General features: G+C 44.9%; 1 protein-coding gene across 1 annotated transcript in view; it reads right to left on the bottom strand.

Annotated features, from left to right (window-relative positions):
- The window catches only part of CFAP54 (cilia and flagella associated protein 54), a 2,285,874-nt gene that overhangs the window by 1,353,327 nt on the left and 914,157 nt on the right, over nucleotides 1-18,390 (bottom strand). Inside the window, exon 32 of the mRNA XM_086918163.1 lies at nucleotides 10,650-10,764. Coding sequence (XP_086774289.1) covers nucleotides 10,650-10,764 — 115 coding nt within the window. The remainder of the gene's footprint in view (nucleotides 1-10,649; nucleotides 10,765-18,390) is intronic.

Genomic DNA, 18,390 nt, shown 5'->3' with positions numbered 1-18,390 from the left:
ACTTTAGATTCATGTTCCTGATATTACTCTTATGTTCATTGGGTCCGATTTTTATTTTCCATTCAGTTTTGACAATGTATGCCAGTCCGGATAGGCATTTAAGTAGGTATATTATATTCTTAGTGTTACAAGGGACAGCGACCTTGAGCTTGATTTTATTGCCTTTCTGGGGATGGGTGATGTAATTGCCTTTAATTACATTGTTACAATTGTTGCAGTTATGGCAAGGAATGGTCCCCCGATTTTGGTGAATAGTATGAGTCAATTTGGTGTTTCTGCTCCTTTCATTAGCAAAAAGAGGAGTATCACCCAAGAAGAAGCTTTGGTTTTAGTATGTGAAGTCCTAGAATGAAGAGAGAGGCCCCACTTTGTCCTCACAGATTTCATAATGAGTCTTCTGGAAATTGCAATGACCCAAACCGTATTTTTATTCCGGAGTGATTTCATTTATCAAGCCGAGGGAGTAGCTATGGAAGCAGTATTTGCCCTAGATGTAGCCATTCTCTTAATGGATTGCTATGACAACAAATATATGTACAGTGTTGATAATACTTTTTATGATAATATCACCCTGTGGAAAGGATTTATTGACGATGCCCTCATGGTTTGGACAGGAGAGTCTGACGTATTACAAACCTTTTGTGTTTGGTTGAACAGCAGATCAGGTGACAACCATTTCACCATGACATCTAGTCAGGATAAAATACATTTTCTGGACTTAAGTATCAAGATTAATGAGAATGCCTTATACAATACACTATTTAGGAAGCCACTGGAATGCAATACGTTACTTGGGTGCTCTAGCCACTACCCTAGCACCTGCGGAACAACCTTCCCTATGGTCAGTTTTTGGGATTTCGTTGGAAATGTACACACAGGGCAGACTTCTTCAAGGAGTCAGACTTACTGATCACACAACTAACAGACCGTGGCTATCCTCGAGGTCTTTTGAAGATAAAATAACTTGACTAGTGACAGGGTGGTGTGTGTGAAGTAATGAGATTAAAAAAATCATCAACGACCATTGAGCTCTTGTCATGGATGAGATAGGCACCACAGACCTATCGCTCTTCAAGGAGGAAGAAATAATAGGGATCATGTAGTCAGCTCATACCTCAGGACTAACACATACTCAGATCTACGAGCCCAGCTACTATTGCCACCTCTACTGGGCCACTTCAGGTGTGGTCACTGTAAGGCATGTGACCTGACGATTGAACAAAAAGATTTTTGGTATGCTGGTACACAGGTTTTTCTCCAACAACACACTAATTGCAATACGAAAGATGTCATCTACATCATCATGTGTCCATGTGACAGGGTGTGTGTTGACCAAACTAGACAGAACAGCAAAACCAGAATTCTACAATATTGTTCAAGAATGCGCTGCAAGTTCAAGGAAAAAAGGAAACATTTGAGAAAAGATTGCCATGCAGACAGCGATAGAGAAAACAACTAAATTCAGCCTTAGTTGAACACTACAATGAGCTGAATCATCCAATAGACAGTTTGAAGTGGTGGGTTTTGGAAACAATTCTTCCAAACCCAAGAGGTGGTAATTTGACATCTACACTAAACCTAAGTTTAAGTGGATACATCTACTTGACTCAGTAAACAAGGGATTGAATGAATCTGAAGAGATCTTGAGACAAGTTTCACTACCATGCACTGCCTAAATGCCGATTGCCATATACTGTTATTAGGTCACGGCTAGAAGCGCGCAAAGCGCGTTCTCGCCAGAGAACTATAGTCGTCGGCTCAGCCGACAAGGACTGGAACCAACAGATGGTCACGCGCAGATTCAGAAGCATGGCAGAGTCGGATTCTGACGCGCGCCTTGGGATTGGGTCGCGCGCGTCGACGCACGCCTTGGGATTTGGTCGCATACTTGAGTTTGTACTGTAGACAGCTTACGACGCGCGCCTTGTAAGTTTCGGTTTCGTTTACACACGTGCGTTACAAAGGCGCATACTTATAACTCTCAGCTCTTTTTTTCTTTCATTTAAATACACATCTTCTTGTGGCATGCGTAGAATGAGGTTAAGCAGTGTCTGCGTTAATTTATCTCATGCAAAAAGTTCGCGTCTAATAAAAGCTCTCTAAAAGTTCCATGTCACGCGCCATTGAGTCACAGATTGCATTCATGCGGTAACATCAAATATTGCATTTATGCGGTAACATCAAAGATTGTATTTATGCGGTGACATCAAACTTAAGCCTAGCTTCTATAATAAAATCTGCTGGGTTCTGTTTCTTTGCAGAATCCCTGAGACGCCGACAGAAGTGTAAACAAACCTCGGTTTCTCCGGCACGTTCAACACTTAATTACACATGAAAACACAAGGAGAGGGGGGTTTACAAGAAATGCTAATGCACGTAGTTTTCCCCCTCGGAGAATGAATTTATCACCCCCCTGGGTATTAGCAGCGCTGGCTTCTGGGCTGTAGAAGGGGACTCGGCCCGGGTCGTGTAATCGGCACAAGGTAGAGATTATTAGGCCTCCCTGGTGACTAATTGACTAATGTTGGTGTAAGAAGCCGAGAGAAAGTGCAACCATTAATGTTACTTTCCTATAATAATACTTCAAAAAACGCAGAGTTCATCAGATTCCTGCCCTCCCTCGGGCATCATAAGATCTCCGTAACTTAGAAAGTATATACAATCTATCGTGTTTACATTTATTAAATCAGTGCAAGATCGGGGATCTGAACCGAAAGCGTTTGGATCTAGAGAGGAGAAAGCAGAACGTAGCGTGGAGGACGCAGGGCCTTCCTACCACCGGGGAGATGGCGGTACGGTACAGGAACGCATCCCTGTGACTGACTAGTCTGTGTGTGCAGCGGTAAAGGTAAAATATTTCTTCTTAACTTAAAAAAAAATTCTAAATTTAAAAAAAGGTGAAATATTTCAAGACTAAAGGCACTGCTGATGGATTGGAGTCGGATAGAGACGCGATTCTAGTCGAGTGGGTTGTGCGGCTGCACACGAGGTGAACACGAGAGTCGTTGGTAAGATGGATGGAACCAAATGTTAAACGTGTAGGGGAGAAGGCAGATTGTACAAGTGGGTCTCCGGGAAGGGACGACCTATGCTTGAGGTGCGCATTGAAATACCTGCAAGGTTTTCTTTAAAGTGCCTCAGTGTTCCTGGGAGTGCACTTGTAGGGCACGGAGGCCAATGAAAAGTTCTGCGAGTGCTCTCAGATGTCAGCAGTACCCGGGCTCTGGGAGAGAAGAACCGTCTGGTGTGAGGAGTGACCCCAGCCCTGTCTCCGTGCTGCCTGTGACCCACGGCGGGCCGAGGGCCACTGGCTGGCAGGTTTCTTCATTAATGGGGTGCACGGGGATGGGAGGTGGTCCGTAGAGTGACAGGTGGCACACAGCAGCAATGCCACCGGGAGGCGGGCTGACGTGCCGAGGTACAGGCGGCTGCAGAAGCACTCGCGGGGTCCCAGCTGGCACAGAGACACTAATGAGTGTCGCATGGAAGCTGTCCTGCTGGCTGGCCCATGCCATGTGTCAGTAATGTTCACTCCTTTCTGGGCCGGTGCAAGGCTGGCATGTCAGGGTCTCAGGGAAGTGTGTGTGCATGTAAGAGCTGAGATGTATGCACCCAAGGTCAAAAAGAGAATACAAGCTTTAGAAGGAGTGAGGGCCCCGTGGCAATCAAAGACAAAAGTGCTCCCCAGATACAGGTGTGCTGTAGACACATGTGACCTCATGCTCCCAGGAGAGCGTTTCATATGATGGACGGACTGCTATGCGCCCAGGGACAGCAGTGGCACACTATGCATACAGAACATGCGCTTCAGGCATGCATTAATGTATGTGTGACTGGAAGATATGCAACATATCTTAGGGGCATCGCCAGTGGGACTGGGACAATGATGGTGTGCATAAGAGTTGGAATAGTATCTGCAGCTGTGTTCAAGAAATTTTCTATGGCTGATTAGTACTAAGTCAAGTGTGCAAATGCCACTTATTGATGAGAACACCCACGCCAAGCTGGGTGGTATGTTACACTGAATGTGTATCATCCAACAGATGTAACAAGAGTTATTGTACCGTCTGGGGGAAGCGAAGGATTCCGATCATGGCAGCCAGTTGGCATCCTCTTCCACTTGGGCTACAAGTAAAAAAAGAGTCACACACTCTCATGATTAATCAGCTGCCATCCACCATTAGTCAAAACACGGGGTGGACACAGGGATGAGAATGATCGATTTTTAAAAGGTGGCCCTCATCCCCCTTAAGTAGCACACCTGCCTGGTATCTCTTGTTATTCATGTGACTATACTCGTTGATAAAACCACGTTTTTATAAAACCGCAATCTGTCTAGGCTTTATCTTAAATAATAATGTGTCTTTGCTATCAGCTGCGCCCTTAGTTGGAGATGGCTGACATTGTGGCTTGATTGGTGTTTGTGGCAATGGTTGGAGGTGAAACATTCAGTATATGGTTTTGTGTTTGGGTACTGATTGATATGTAGATAGTTGGTTTGCTATATCTCTGGAGGTCATGTCCGTTTTGAATAAAACAATCACAGTTAATTGCGTTTGTGCCTGGGTGTTAATGGATTTTATTGTCTATGGCCTGGCAGCCCCATTCCTAAAAGGAGATGGTGAATGGTCTTTTCTTTTAGCACGTTATTTATGGTTTGGTGGACGTGGTACAGCTACGTTTTTTAAAATGTATTTATTAGTTTTCACTTTTATATGGCGCAAACTTTACCCGCAGGTATCAGAGTGCTTTAAATCAGCATGCTTATAACAAGCAAGACTAGCACTCTATATTACTGCCAACTTTGCTTAGCATAAGCAACAGCTAACCAGTCACAAACAATGTTTATATACCAATTGCAAATTCTAGAAATCAATGACAATGCAAAGCATTGTCATTGACAATGCCAGTAACTCAAACTTTAATGCTGTGAGACCTATTGCATTGCAAATGCTTGTACAACTAAGACGCTGTTTCTACAGTTGTGACAATAATTGTTACTGACATGACAGTTCTGTTTTGGATATTTATTGGAAATCTTTAAATACAATGTAAAATGTGAACATTATAGGGTATTCTAATAATGTTAACAGGCATGTTTTCATATTTAATGATGAAGCACTACGTAGCCTGCGTAACCCATGTACAAAGAGATTCATATCAATCTGTTGCTTTCCCAACAATTCATCCGCATTCACAGAAAGTTATTTTTATTTTTACACAAATATTATTGTGTCAATAGTCACATACAGTTTGGGGCCCACTCTGACCGGGGGTCATCGTCATCACATACCCCACACAATATTAATTTTCTATATAATTTTTTCATCCTAAACTATCTTTCGAATCCTTGTCTCTCGACATAGCTCCTTTTCGCTGACAGCAACTAGAAGACGATGCAATTTTACATCATTTGAAGACATGCCTTTGAGCCTCGTTATATGCCTGATTCCACATCGAGCTGGAGAAGATTCCTCATTCGAAGTGCATCAGAATTATCGATATGCAAGATTTGAGCTTTTTTTTTCACATGCCGCTTTCTTAATCTGTGCATTTTTACCATTTTTACAATGCCTTAGGTTTTTTTATTTTCATCACCATGCCTCAGAGTCCTGGGACGGTTGCGGTACATACTCTGCATTCCGCATGTTCATGGCATGCACGCAGACACAGCGTCTGTTTCTCTACTTGTATTCGCACTCCACGGCAGGTCGAGAGGACCACTGTTGTATTTCTCCGAGCACGACACGCCGGAGGTTAGTTTCCATTCTCCGTACTTTATCATGTATACCTTGTAACACCCAAGGATGTGTCTTGGCAATACGCTTGATACCATTTTTTTTCCACATGATAGGATACAAGGAATGCCGTTGAGTGGCTCCTTTCTTGTTTTCACCATGGTCTAATGAATCCAGGCTCTGAGGTAAGAACCTCAGTTCTTCATGCATGTTCAAATAATCAGTTAACATGTATTGACATGCATATTTCCAAATCAGTTCTTTATGCAGGTTACCTTGATTGATTGATTCAGAGGCAGCGTGTGCGATCCAATATCAGTATCTCTCCAAAAGATATTTTCTCTTAAAAGTTATCGCTCCAAGAGATATTCTCTCTTAAAAGGTGAGCAAGACCACATGTTTCTCACCATCCTATTGCATCCTCTCTTTTCACACACTGACTTTGCAATACCTATTTTTTACTCACGCAGGCTGTACACTATTGGTCTATAGTCCTGATGAAGACCCCACGGATGTTACTCAACTACACACGTGTATAGGGGGTCGAAACGTAACGTTAAATACACAAGCGTTGTTGCCCAAATAGAAATATTTATGTTTGGAATGATAAATCAAATGTCTATTTAGGGTGAGGCATTGTCAAATCGTTGCTGCTAATTAATTCTTGTTTTACATGTTATATATGTATAATATATTTTGGAGTTTTTGTGTAGTTGATAGGTGCACTATTTTTCAGTTACTCTTTATGTCACGACCATTGTAATTTTTGTAGTTTTGTTCTGAATATGTACATTGTGTATTAGTCCTGTCGTTCATTATAAATCACACGTGATATATGATTTTCTAAATATATCAGACACTATTTTCCAATTCAGTTGAGTTTTTGTCTATGTTTCTGGTCAGTTGTGTGTGTATATGGATGATTAATCGATAGTCCTACCACTGTCAGGACAAAGTGATACATAAAATGATCTTCTTTGTGGCAGGACCTGTGTCCATATACCGTAACTATCCCCAGGTTCTGCTTGTGACTGAAATACCTCATTGTTATTATTGAGCTGTTCGCTAGAGGGCCGCATATAGGTCAGGAGGGCTGCATACAGCCCCGGGCCGTACTTTGAGTAACCCAGCATTAGATAGCGCTTAGCCTACATATAAAGGTGCAGTGTTAGGCCTATGAAAGAATGAACACTATGCTCCCCTCAACAAGCTGTGTAATGTAGGGGTAGAAAAATAATCAGGATAGAAGAAACATGAAGGCTATATATATATGACAGTTTGATATTACTATCCCTTATGAATGTTGTCATGCCAAAGCATCAAACCAGGTTCGGAAGCAGAACAATATCTTGGTGTAAACAAGGTTCAAGACAGATCTCCTGATCAAAATCTTTCAAAAATAGGTACACCATTTCAGAGTCAAGCAAATGGCAGGGGCTGCTTCTAATGTGTATCGCATATCTGGGAACCCTTTTTCAGGTAATATTATTCATGTTTATTTCATCTATACTTGGCACTTTATAAAATGCAATTGCTTCTAGGCACAGAAGAATCGAGCTAGAATACATAGTTGCATAGAACAGTTAGGCAGGAAAGAAGAGGAAGGTGCACTGCTACTTAAGATACATAGGATGCATAGCTCCACCTTGCTCCACTTAGTAACAATGACTCTGGATTAATGAATATCATACATTGGGTATGGACATCATGTAAAATACAATATGGAGGTGAGGAATATTATACTAGCAAAGGGGAGGGTGGGTGAGTGAGAGAATATCTGATTCATGTAATTACAACAGGAGGGACTTCAGTCTTAATATGTACTGCATTGTGATTGGGAGTTGCAGATCTGCCTCAGCAGGCTTTCTCGGAGGCATGTTGCCGCACTAAGAGTCATCAGTCACTTATTTGTTTGCATCTGGATACAGTGATGGCAAAGGGATAATCTTCAGTTGAGCACAGGCTGTGCGTGGGTGAAGTTTGCTGTTGTTGGTTCTGGTCTCTCAAAAGAATGTTGTACCTTCTGGGTACTTTTATTTAATAGGTACGAAACTATAGAATAAAATGTTACCATTGCCTACTGTTGAGCTATCCATTTACCCTGCTACTATGGAGTGAAATTGGGAGGGGATAGGGATAGGTGTCTTTCTTTTGAGTCTGAACTTGCAAGGTCAGACTGAGGTCTGTGTTTTAGACCACTGTCAGGTTTCGTGTTTTTTATTTGATAGGCTCCAGTTCTCAGACAAAAGGTACTTCGTAGGCACAGTGTGTCAATGTATTTGAGAAGAAGTGTTTGACCAAGGCTTAATATTCCTGTTTAGGAGTGTTTCAATTTGAGGTGGTTATCTCCTCCCAAACCTCAGGGCTTGTGAGGCATTAATTTAACCCTTTTGTAGCTTGGAGCAAAAGCAGTCAGGCTTAAATTCGAGGCAATATATAAAGTATTTACCCACCAATAAAGGGTATGCTGTTCCTGTCAAGAGTGAGAGGTTCAAAGGATGCCAGAAGGAGGAAGAGGGAGGAGTGCTCCCTTAGGAGCAAGGGCCCTAACACAACCCAAGGGGGGGTTCTGCCTCATCATTGAGAAGCTGCTCATTGAGCATGAACTATAAAGGTGAACAGGCCCTGCAGGCGGGCTCTTTCCCAGGGCTCTTTTGTTTTAGCCCATATGAAGGGCAAGATGTAATGGTGTGTGTGAGGAATGGAGTAGATGGATGACAAAGATGTGATTGATATAAATAAAACTACCCAAAATACTATTTAATGGCTGGGTTCTTTTGTTATGGTTAAAAATTCCAGGTCTGGCGGGAGGTGGATATAATGATCCACTCTAGTACTAGGTGATATTTTTAAAGCAATAGAGGGTCAACATGTTTCATGCCTGTTACTGTCATATAGTCTATACAGCATTTTAATACCATTTTTTTATTACCTTTCTCTCTCTAGGTTATCCCCCTTTCCCCTGAAGATATAATATATATCAGTGTGAACTCTCTAGGGTATAGTATTATCTAAATGAACATGTTTCCCATTCCAACACACGTAGATAAGGGTTTTGGTCTTGAAGAAATGCCATGATCTATGCTGTGCCATTGTAAACAGGGGCACGCAGGTCAATATCAAATCAAATTAAATCAAAAAGAGCTTTATTCGATTTTAGTCATATAAAATCACAAAAGTAAACAGATAAAAACATTTCAAAAACGTTCTAAAAAGACAAATGTACACAATTCCAGAATTCATTAATTTACAAGTGGACTTTATCCCAGCAAGTTATTATGAGGGATACTTATTATAAATAAAACAGTCCTACAGAATTTAGCACATTCTAATCTACTTTAAAACGTTGTTACAATTTGTTGCATTTCCTTTCTTTCAATATACTTTTAAAAAAAACAGCCATAACTCCAATGCAGTAATCACCATCTAATAGTTGTAAATGTAGGAATAGAGGTCGACATTGTATCCATCCCCTCAATCTTAACAAGGGCAGAATCCATCTGGATCTTGCCTTAGCATGCAATTTGCAAAATAGAATCACGTAAATAGTTGTTTGTGGGGAGAGATCGTTGCAGGGACATGGACCTAATTCTCTGGACCAATCATTCATCTCAGGATAGCTAATTAGTCAGTGGAAGGTCCCGAACCTAAAACATGTTAAGATGTACCTGTCATACCCCCCTGGACAGCGTAAAATATATGGTTGGCTATCGTATGTTATTACAGTCAATTGGTGTTGGACAACTGCAGGTTTATTCATTTCCATTACAAGTCTGTTAGTTTCAAGGTGGGTCATGCAGATTACTTTAAACTCCTTCCGACAAATAGTATTTAATGACTCTGGGGCAGTATAATTCTCTGGACGCCCGAGATCATGTATAAAATTCTTTATGTACTCTAACCAAGTAGTCTTTGTAGCATGATCTAACTTCATAGAATCCCAGGTCAATATCATCATCATTACAAAGTTGATGTGGGATGTCCACTACAGAAATAAAAAAACACATAGGACTTGTGTACGCCAGTGAACGTCCGTTTAGCTAATACGATTGGGGCTCTCTTCCCCCAGGCTTCGGTAAGCCCCAAAGGCTGGACTAAGGCAAATGCCTTCACCTACTTTGTGCTCTATCTGAGTGCCACAGACAGCCCTCACTGAAACTTTAGGAAGAAAAACACTGTTTTTTAAAAGAAAATATTGGGATCCTTTAAAAAAGAATATGTTACTTTTTTAAAAGCAATCACATGCATGGTGATGTGGTGTGTCTTGACAATAGTGTGATTGTGACCAATCTGAGTGAGTCACAATTTGTGACCTACCTAATAGTATACATTAGGTAGGTCAGACTGTGACCCAATCAGATTCTGAATTTTGCAAACCTATTATTAGTTAGATTGGTTCACAAACTTAGATACTGGTCACAAAAATACTGATCGTAAATTGCGACCACTATTTGGGACCATTACCATCATATTTCTGGCCCTTGGTTGATCCCCTTTAGAGGACACCAACTGTCCCAAATCAAGTTTCAGCATCAACGTCTGTCCAAAGAAGTCTATAAAGAACAAGCCTGCCGGTCACTATAGCCAACAATTTTTCAAATTCCTCTAAACAAACAGTAGGAGCTGAAGAAAGCATACATAATATTACTTCAGTAAAATACACCCATAGATACTAGTAGAAGATCTCAATATATGGACAACTGTGGCACATAACCTTTTTCTTTCTCAATTTACATTCCTATTCTGTTGGTGACATTATGCGATGATGTGAAAGTTTACGTTATTAGTTGATTTAAATTGTAATCTAATACCAAATTAACTGAATTACTAACCGATGCACTTTTATGAATTGCACAGCTTTCTTAAACATATCACATTTGGAAGCAATAAATAATATATATATATATATACCTTTTGGTACTCAACTAGCACTGCAGTGTACCTCTTAAATGCTTCACCGGATACTGTAACTTCACCAATCTCCTTTCCAAGATTTTTTTTGTTGCCGAGGAGTAACTCATTTCTCCTTTAAAAAAAAAAAGGGTTAGAATTACTATGTAATAGATGTATGTAATCAAGAGGTTAGCATACTCTGTACCTATCATGAGTTTACAATTAGATGCGGAAGATAAACTTTAGTAGACCTAATTCATATTTATATTCAACATAAAATGGAGGACATCAGAAAACTAAGCACATTCAATGCTTGCTGAAACGTAGGTACTCAATCACTTAGCCAAATGATAATCTGGACCTGTCTTGTCAAATATGGATGATACATAGTCTCGGAACTGTTCAGATTATTCTTTATCTGTAACATAAATGGATTACCCTCCCTTCCCAACGAACAAGTTACTTACCTTCGGTAACGCTTTTTCTGGTGGACACAGTATCTGCCTGTGGATTCCTCACCTTGTGATTCCTCATCTTGTGAATATTCCCCTGCGTCAGCAACATTCGGAAATTCGTTTGTAACTTCGCGCCGACGTTGACAACGTCACAGAAGCACGGCTTCACGCGCGGCTCGGCTTACGTCACCGACTCCATAATAGGCCCAGGTCGGCGTGATGACATCAGTTCCTCCCTTTTTTCTGTGTCTTCGAGGCACACGGACGGATCAACAACAGTAGATATACACACAATGTACACAGTACCAAATAATCAAAATAACACACACGGTGTGTAGTCAATGCAGGAAAGCAATTATAATAACACATTTCCTTTGACAATAAAATATTTACATTACACTAAATCAGGTATAGAAGAGTGGACAACGGGATGTCGGGTGGGCCAGTGAGGAATCCACAGGCAGATACTGTATCCACCAGAAAAAGCGTTACCGAAGGTAAGTAACTTGTTCTTCTGATGGATACATCTGCCAGTGGATTCCTCACCTTGTGAATAGAGTCCCACAGCAGTCCCCACTCCCGGAGGAGGGTGTCCACTCTCCTAAACCAGAAATCCTGAAGGACAGAGCGCGCAAAGTGGCCGTCCATCCTCACTTCGGAATCCAAGCCGTAATGCTTCGCGAAAGTGTGGAGGGAAGCCCAAGTCGCTGCTCTACAAATGTCTTCTACAGGTACACCCATAGACAAAGCAGATGTAGCAGACCGTGCTCTAGTGGAATGAGCTCTTAAACCTACAGGAGGTTCCTTACCCGCCAGAGAGTAGCATATCTTGATACACAAGACAATCCATCTCGACAGCGTGCGCTTGTGCACCGCCTTGCCTCTTCTGGCTCCAACAAAACCCACAAGGAGCTGGTCAACCACTCTGAACTCACTGGTTCTGTCCGGTAGAAGCTCACCACCCTATTCGGGTCCAAGCGGTGTTGTCTCTCCTCCTCCTTGGAAGGGGGAGGATAGAAGGTAGGAAGGGTAATGGACTGCCCTAGATGGAAGGGAGTTACCACCTTAGGCAGAAAAGCAGCCCTGGTCCTGAGTACCATTCGTTCAGCATGAATGGTCAAGAATGGGGGTTGTGAACTAAAAGCTTGAAGCTCCCTTACCCTCCTTGCTGAGGTAATTGCAATCAGGAAGACCGTTTTAAAAGACAAAAGTCTCAAGGGACACTGGTTCAAAAGGTGAACCCATCAAGAAAGTGAACACAAGATTCAAGTCCCATTGAGGCACAATAAAGGGAGTAGGAGGAAATTTATTTGTAAGGCCCTTCAGAAACCTTAAAACAATAGGAGATTTAAATAAGGACGGCTGAACCTGCACGCACTTTCACCCTCCTGAGGCGGAAGCCGGGAGGTCTCTTACCTTTCCTACAATTTTAATTGATTTTAAGAATTGAAATTCGTGTATTTGTTTATTTGCCACACCTGATCGGAATAGGTGCATTACGACCACCCTGTGACCCCCCTTGCGCTCAGTGGCGCCTCAGACCCCTGTCACCCCGTTACTTTCGATCCGGACCTGCTCTCGGCCGAGTGTTGACGCCGAGAGCAGAGCACCGGTTTTGGCGGCCATCTTGGGTCGGTCTGTAGTTCTTGACGCGATTCCCAGCAGTATAAAAGGGACGCGTAGGGAGAGTGCCAGTAATTTCTAACCTGCACGCACTTTCACCCTCCTGAGGCGGAAGCCGGGAGGTCTCTTACCTTTCCTACAATTTTAATTGATTTTAAGAATTGAAATTCGTGTATTTGTTTATTTGCCACACCTGATCGGAATAGGTGCATTACGACCCCCCTGTGACCCCCCTTGCGCTCAGTGGCGCCTCAGACCCCTGTCACCCCGTTACTTTCGATCCGGACCTGCTCTCGGCCGAGTGTTGACGCCGAGAGCAGAGCACCGGTTTTGGCGGCCATCTTGGGTCGGTCTGTAGTTCTTGACGCGATTCCCAGCAGTATAAAAGGGACGCGTAGGGAGAGTGCCAGTAATTTCTAACCTGCACGCACTTTCACCCTCCTGAGGCGGAAGCCGGGAGGTCTCTTACCTTTCCTACAATTTTAATTGATTTTAAGAAATGAAATTCGTGTATTTGTTTATTTGCCACACCTGATCGGAATAGGTGCATTACGACCCCCCTGTGACCCCCCCTTGCGCTCAGTGGCGCCTCAGAACCCTGTCACCCCGTTACTTTCGATCCGGACCTGCTCTCGGCCGAGTGTTGACGCCGAGAGCAGAGCACCGGTTTTGGCGGCCATCTTGGGTCGGTCTGTAGTTCTTGACGCGATTCCCAGCAGTATAAAAACGGGCGGGGATGACTCCGCGCAGCGGATGCGGTCAGCGGGCGCGCCGGACCTGCGCCGGAGTCGTGCCAGAGTCATGCCCGTTTGCGCCCGTTCGCGCACAGTCGGGCTTAGGGCCCAAGACTCTTGATATTTATACCTCATGCCCTATAACATACTCCCGCTCGCATTTACTTACGCTTAATAGGATACTCCCATCACCTTGCAGCCATTCGATCGACCTTGGTCTCGGCCCCTCCTCCTGTAATAACTGCCCTTTCAGTACCACCGAGGCCATCATTAAAACTACGCCAGCACAAAATAAGAAGACAGTAGACACCGCTCTAAAGATGGCACTAGTTAATTGCCGTTCCTTACCAAAGCACTCTACAGAAATAGCTTTACTGATCGAAGATCTAAACGTGGACGTTTTGTTTCTAACAGAAACGTGGCTTGGCCCGTCCTCCGGCCCCGACATCACCCAGGCCCTACCTGCTGGATACCTGATCCAACATAGAGACCGAGAAATTAAAGTTGGCGGAGGGATCGCCATTTTGTACAGGGAACATCTAACCTGTCGCCTGACTAACACGACTATCCTAGACTGTGAGAGCACATTATTCTCTATCTCCTATTCTCCAGAACTTTCTATCTCCGGCCTCCTAATCTATCGTCCCCCCGGCCAGGTTGGCCAATTTATCGAAGGACTAATCGAAACTATTCTGGACTCAGCCACTAAGGTATCTAATTTTATAGTATTAGGAGACTTGAATCTTCATTTTAACAACCCTTCGGATACTATCGCTATGGAATTAATTAAAGACCTAGCAGCATGTCAACTCAACCTGATTGTTCAACACCCTACTCACTCTAAAGGTAACCTTTTAGATCCAATATTCTCCAATGTCGCGAATTTGTCTACATCCGCATCTTATTCTATCCCCTGGTCAGACCATATGGTAGTACCATTCTTATGGAAAATTAATAGACCTTGTACCATTCAACCCCTTCATAAAACTCTAGGCAGGCGATGGACAAAGTTAGAGCCTAATGATTGGATAGACTCGCTGAAGCAGAACGAACCTATAAACAATCAAAATATCGACAAGGCCAACACAGATTTTAATCAATGGATAGAACAATCATTAGATAGCGTGCTTCCTAAAACACGCATCTCTAAGAAAAAAGGTCCGAACAAACAGCCCTGGTTCAACTCAGAGCTGAGACTCCTCAAACAGGAGTGTAAACGAGAAGAAAGACAATGGCGAAAACTTTTTGATGAGGAGAAAAAAATTAAATACAAACTTACAATCAAGAAATACAAGATGGCACTCAACGCAGCCAAATCCACCTTCTATGCCGAAAAAGTTGAGAATTCTACCAATGCTCCGAGAGAAATGTTTAGAATAGTAAAAACGCTGATTAAGGCCCCTGACCCCCCTACATCCGAACTTTCCCCGGAAGAATCTGGTGCTCGTTGCAAGGAACTAGCAAACTTCTTTGCCACGAAAATTGAAAAAATTCTACTTTCCCTTCCCCCACCCCCAGTAGTAGAGCTCAATCTTCCATCGAGGGACGATATTAATTCCACCTCACCTCATTTAGCATTCTTTCTCCCCCTCAGTGATGACTTTTTCCCCTCCCTTTTCAACTCCATAAAGAGTGGTTCCCCTCTTGACCCCGCCCCTATGTCTATCTTGAAATTGGTCCTCCCCCATGTTAGTAGAAACATCATTGATCTTGTTAACACCTCCTTGGACTCCGGGATAGTACCCCAAGATTGGAAACTAGCCATGGTAAAGGCCTTGTTAAAAAAACCAAATCTTAACCCTGAAGACTTCTCTAATTACTGCCCCATTTCCCTCCTCCCCGGTATCAGCAAGCTTGCTGAAAAGTGGGTCAACAAACAACTGGCATCCTATTTGGAGTCTCAAAACCTGCTTCATCCCACACAAACAGGTTTCCGAAAAGGACAGGGAACTGAAACAGCTCTGTTGAGGGTGGTTGAGGTATCCAGGAGGATTCTGGACGCAGGTGGCAGCGCGGCCATTATCCTCCTGGACCTCAACGCCGCCTTTGACACGGTGAATCACCGTGTCCTACTTGCCCGCCTAGAAAGAATTGGAGTCGCAGGCAAAGCTCTTGAATGGCTTGAATCTTTTCTTAGTAATAGATTCTTCAAGGTCTTCTCAGATACCAACTGCTCCCTCCCAATACCATTACAGTGTGGGGTGCCACAGGGCTCTTCCCTTAGCCCCACACTGTTTAATGTGTACATGGCCCCCTTGGCAGAGGTAGTAGCCCCCTTCGGAATCCAACTGGTGAGCTACGCTGAGGACACCCAGCTAGTAGTCTCCCTCACCCAGAAGACTCCCCTCACAACAATCTTTGTAGCTGCCTGGGTGAAGTCGCAGAATGGATGGATGCCTCCCATCTAAAACTGAATGGAGGAAAAACCGAGCTGATGCTGCTCGGAAGAAAGGCCACCTTTAACACCCCCTCTATGTGGCCCTCCTGCATGGGACCTGGACCCACCCCCAAAACGGAGATAAAAAGCCTAGGGTTTTGGCTCGACACGGAGCTCTCCTTTAAAACCCAGGCAAAAAAGACAGTGGCTACGTGCTTCGGTCTAATAAAAACCATCCGGAAAATTCTTCCCCAGCTACCGGAAACTGCGAAGAAAACCATAGTCCAGTCCCTCATTCTATCCAGGCTGGACTATGGGAATGCTCTCTACTTAGGAGCCCCCACCTCAGTCATCCGTCAACTGCAGATAGCTCAAAATTCCGCAGCAAGGCTACTCACTGGAACCAGCCGTCGCACTACCGCAGCCCCTGCATTAAGGGCCTTACATTGGCTCCCAATAAAGGAGCGAATCCATTTTAAGACTCTTTGTCTGGTCCATAGGACTCTCTATGGAAACGGCCCCCCCATTCTGAAGGATATGATCAGGCCATACATTCCTTCTAGGCACCTTCGCTCTAACCATCAAAATCTTCTTATAACACCCAGGACCAACAAAGCCCTGTCTGGGGACCGCCTTTTCTCCCGAAATGCAGCAAAACTGTGGAATGCCCTGCCGCTATCACTTCGCTTAGAACCCAGCTTGCTGGTGTTCCGAAAACAACTAAAAACAGCATTGTGGGGGCGTGGCCAAGATGGCGGGGTGAGCGGACGCTTCCTCCCGTAGCTCCTCCGGCCCGGCTCAGCTCGAGCCCCGATTCCTGCGCTTCTCTCCCCCCGCGGCTGCACTGCGGGCGCGAGAACTGTGCCGGAGCTCCTGGGGCACATTTTGGTGCCACTTTGACTTCGGGGGCCCCGGGGGAAGTTCTCGAAAAGTTTATTCGGAGATCGCTCCGAGGAGTAGAGCCCGGGTCGCCCCGAGGAGAAGAGCCTGGAGGCGGAGCGTAGTGCGGCGCTGTCCGCGCGCCTTAGCTGGCCCGAGTGCTGAAAAGCGGAACGCCGGAGATCCCGAGGGAGCGGACTAGACAGACTCCGCGGAGTGAGGTGGCTTCCTGGCCGGTGCCCTGGTGGCAGACACCATTGCTGGGCGAAGGACCTTAGCCCTGCACCGGCGATCCCCCCCCTACCCGGGGTCTCGAAGGGTGACGCCTTGCGAACTCCGCGCCTGGAGGCGCTGGATGGCGGAGTTCGAGCAGTGCCCGAGCCGGGCAATCAACTGGTGATGGAGGGAGGCACCGGTTTCATGCTTTCCGGACCCGTTATCATTTGAGAGTTGCCCACGGACTTGCTGGCCCGGGCTGCCTTCTTGGGTTTCACCCTCCCGCCATCTTGTCTTTGTGTGGCTGAGCCCGGTGACCCCTGCCCACGCCCTTCTCACACGGAGGCCTCGACTCGTTCTGGCACCGACTCATCTGCTGCCCTCCCTGGGAGCGCGAGGCGGGAGGCCTACACTTCGGACATTGCTGCCTGCCCTACTGGCCCGGGGGCCGTCTTGCCCATGCCCGGACCGCCATTTTGTCGCCTGTGACTGTAGGAGAGTAGGGTCTGCTATCCTATGGTCACCCCAAATTTTTGCTTTTTGCTTCACTGGTTTCTGACTTAATGTGGCTGTGGGCCTGCTAATCAGACCCACAGCCTGCTGTTCTCTCTCTAAATTGATGCCAATGCACTTTAGGTGTATTACGAATTGGAACTGGTTCACCTTATGAGCCCCTGTAATAGTGCACCCTAGGTGCCCAGGGCATAGGTGTATCCAAGGCCTACCAGGGGCTGCAGCACGTATTGTGCCACCCCTGGCCTGGCCTCCATCTTTGACACAACTGGCTGATCACTCAGCTGGGGTAAGTCGGTGTAACCACCTCTTACTTAGGTACAGTATGTCTGTGCCTAACCCTAAACTGGACACATATGTTCCTATCAGCCACTCCTATGGAAGGCCTCATCAATCCTGGAGGCAGAGTGCTTGGAAATATGTGAGATGGTGCTCTGGCATGAGCTGAGCCTGTCTGCAGCTGTCGGGAACAACTCCCTAAGCTGTTCCGGGATATTGCCATACCATATACTCTTAAGTGCATTATAATCCTCGCGGTTAAATGCTAACTTTGGTTTGGCTTTATCAAAACATGTCGAGTAAGGTGTCATACGAATTGGAATACTATCCCCTCGCCAATTCTGGCGACGGGGATAGCATTCCACCCTTCTAGAGGGACACGACATGTGCGTAGCCTTAACCCCGGTTAAAGTTAAACAGAGCCTCAGCTTCACAAAATGGACGCTGCCACCACAGACACAAGTCTGGCCTCCTGCTGCTGACCGAAACTCGGCAGATGGTGGCCTGGACAAAGGGTTTCCTGCCTTGGGAGGTGCGAGCACCACCCCAGACAGGATTTTGTGTATTAGGTAGGACAGGGCTGAAAAGAATCAGACATGCCCGGGGCACACAAGGTGTCCCCGTGCATAGGCCAGTCCAAACCGGTTCTGGGGCCTTCCAGCCCCAGTCCTGGCGCGGAGCTG

The sequence above is a fragment of the Lissotriton vulgaris genome, chromosome 1_1, assembly GCF_964263255.1.
Source record: "Lissotriton vulgaris chromosome 1_1, aLisVul1.2, whole genome shotgun sequence".
NCBI lineage: Eukaryota > Metazoa > Chordata > Amphibia > Caudata > Salamandridae > Lissotriton > Lissotriton vulgaris.
This window is presented reverse-complemented; position numbering and strand designations above follow the sequence as displayed.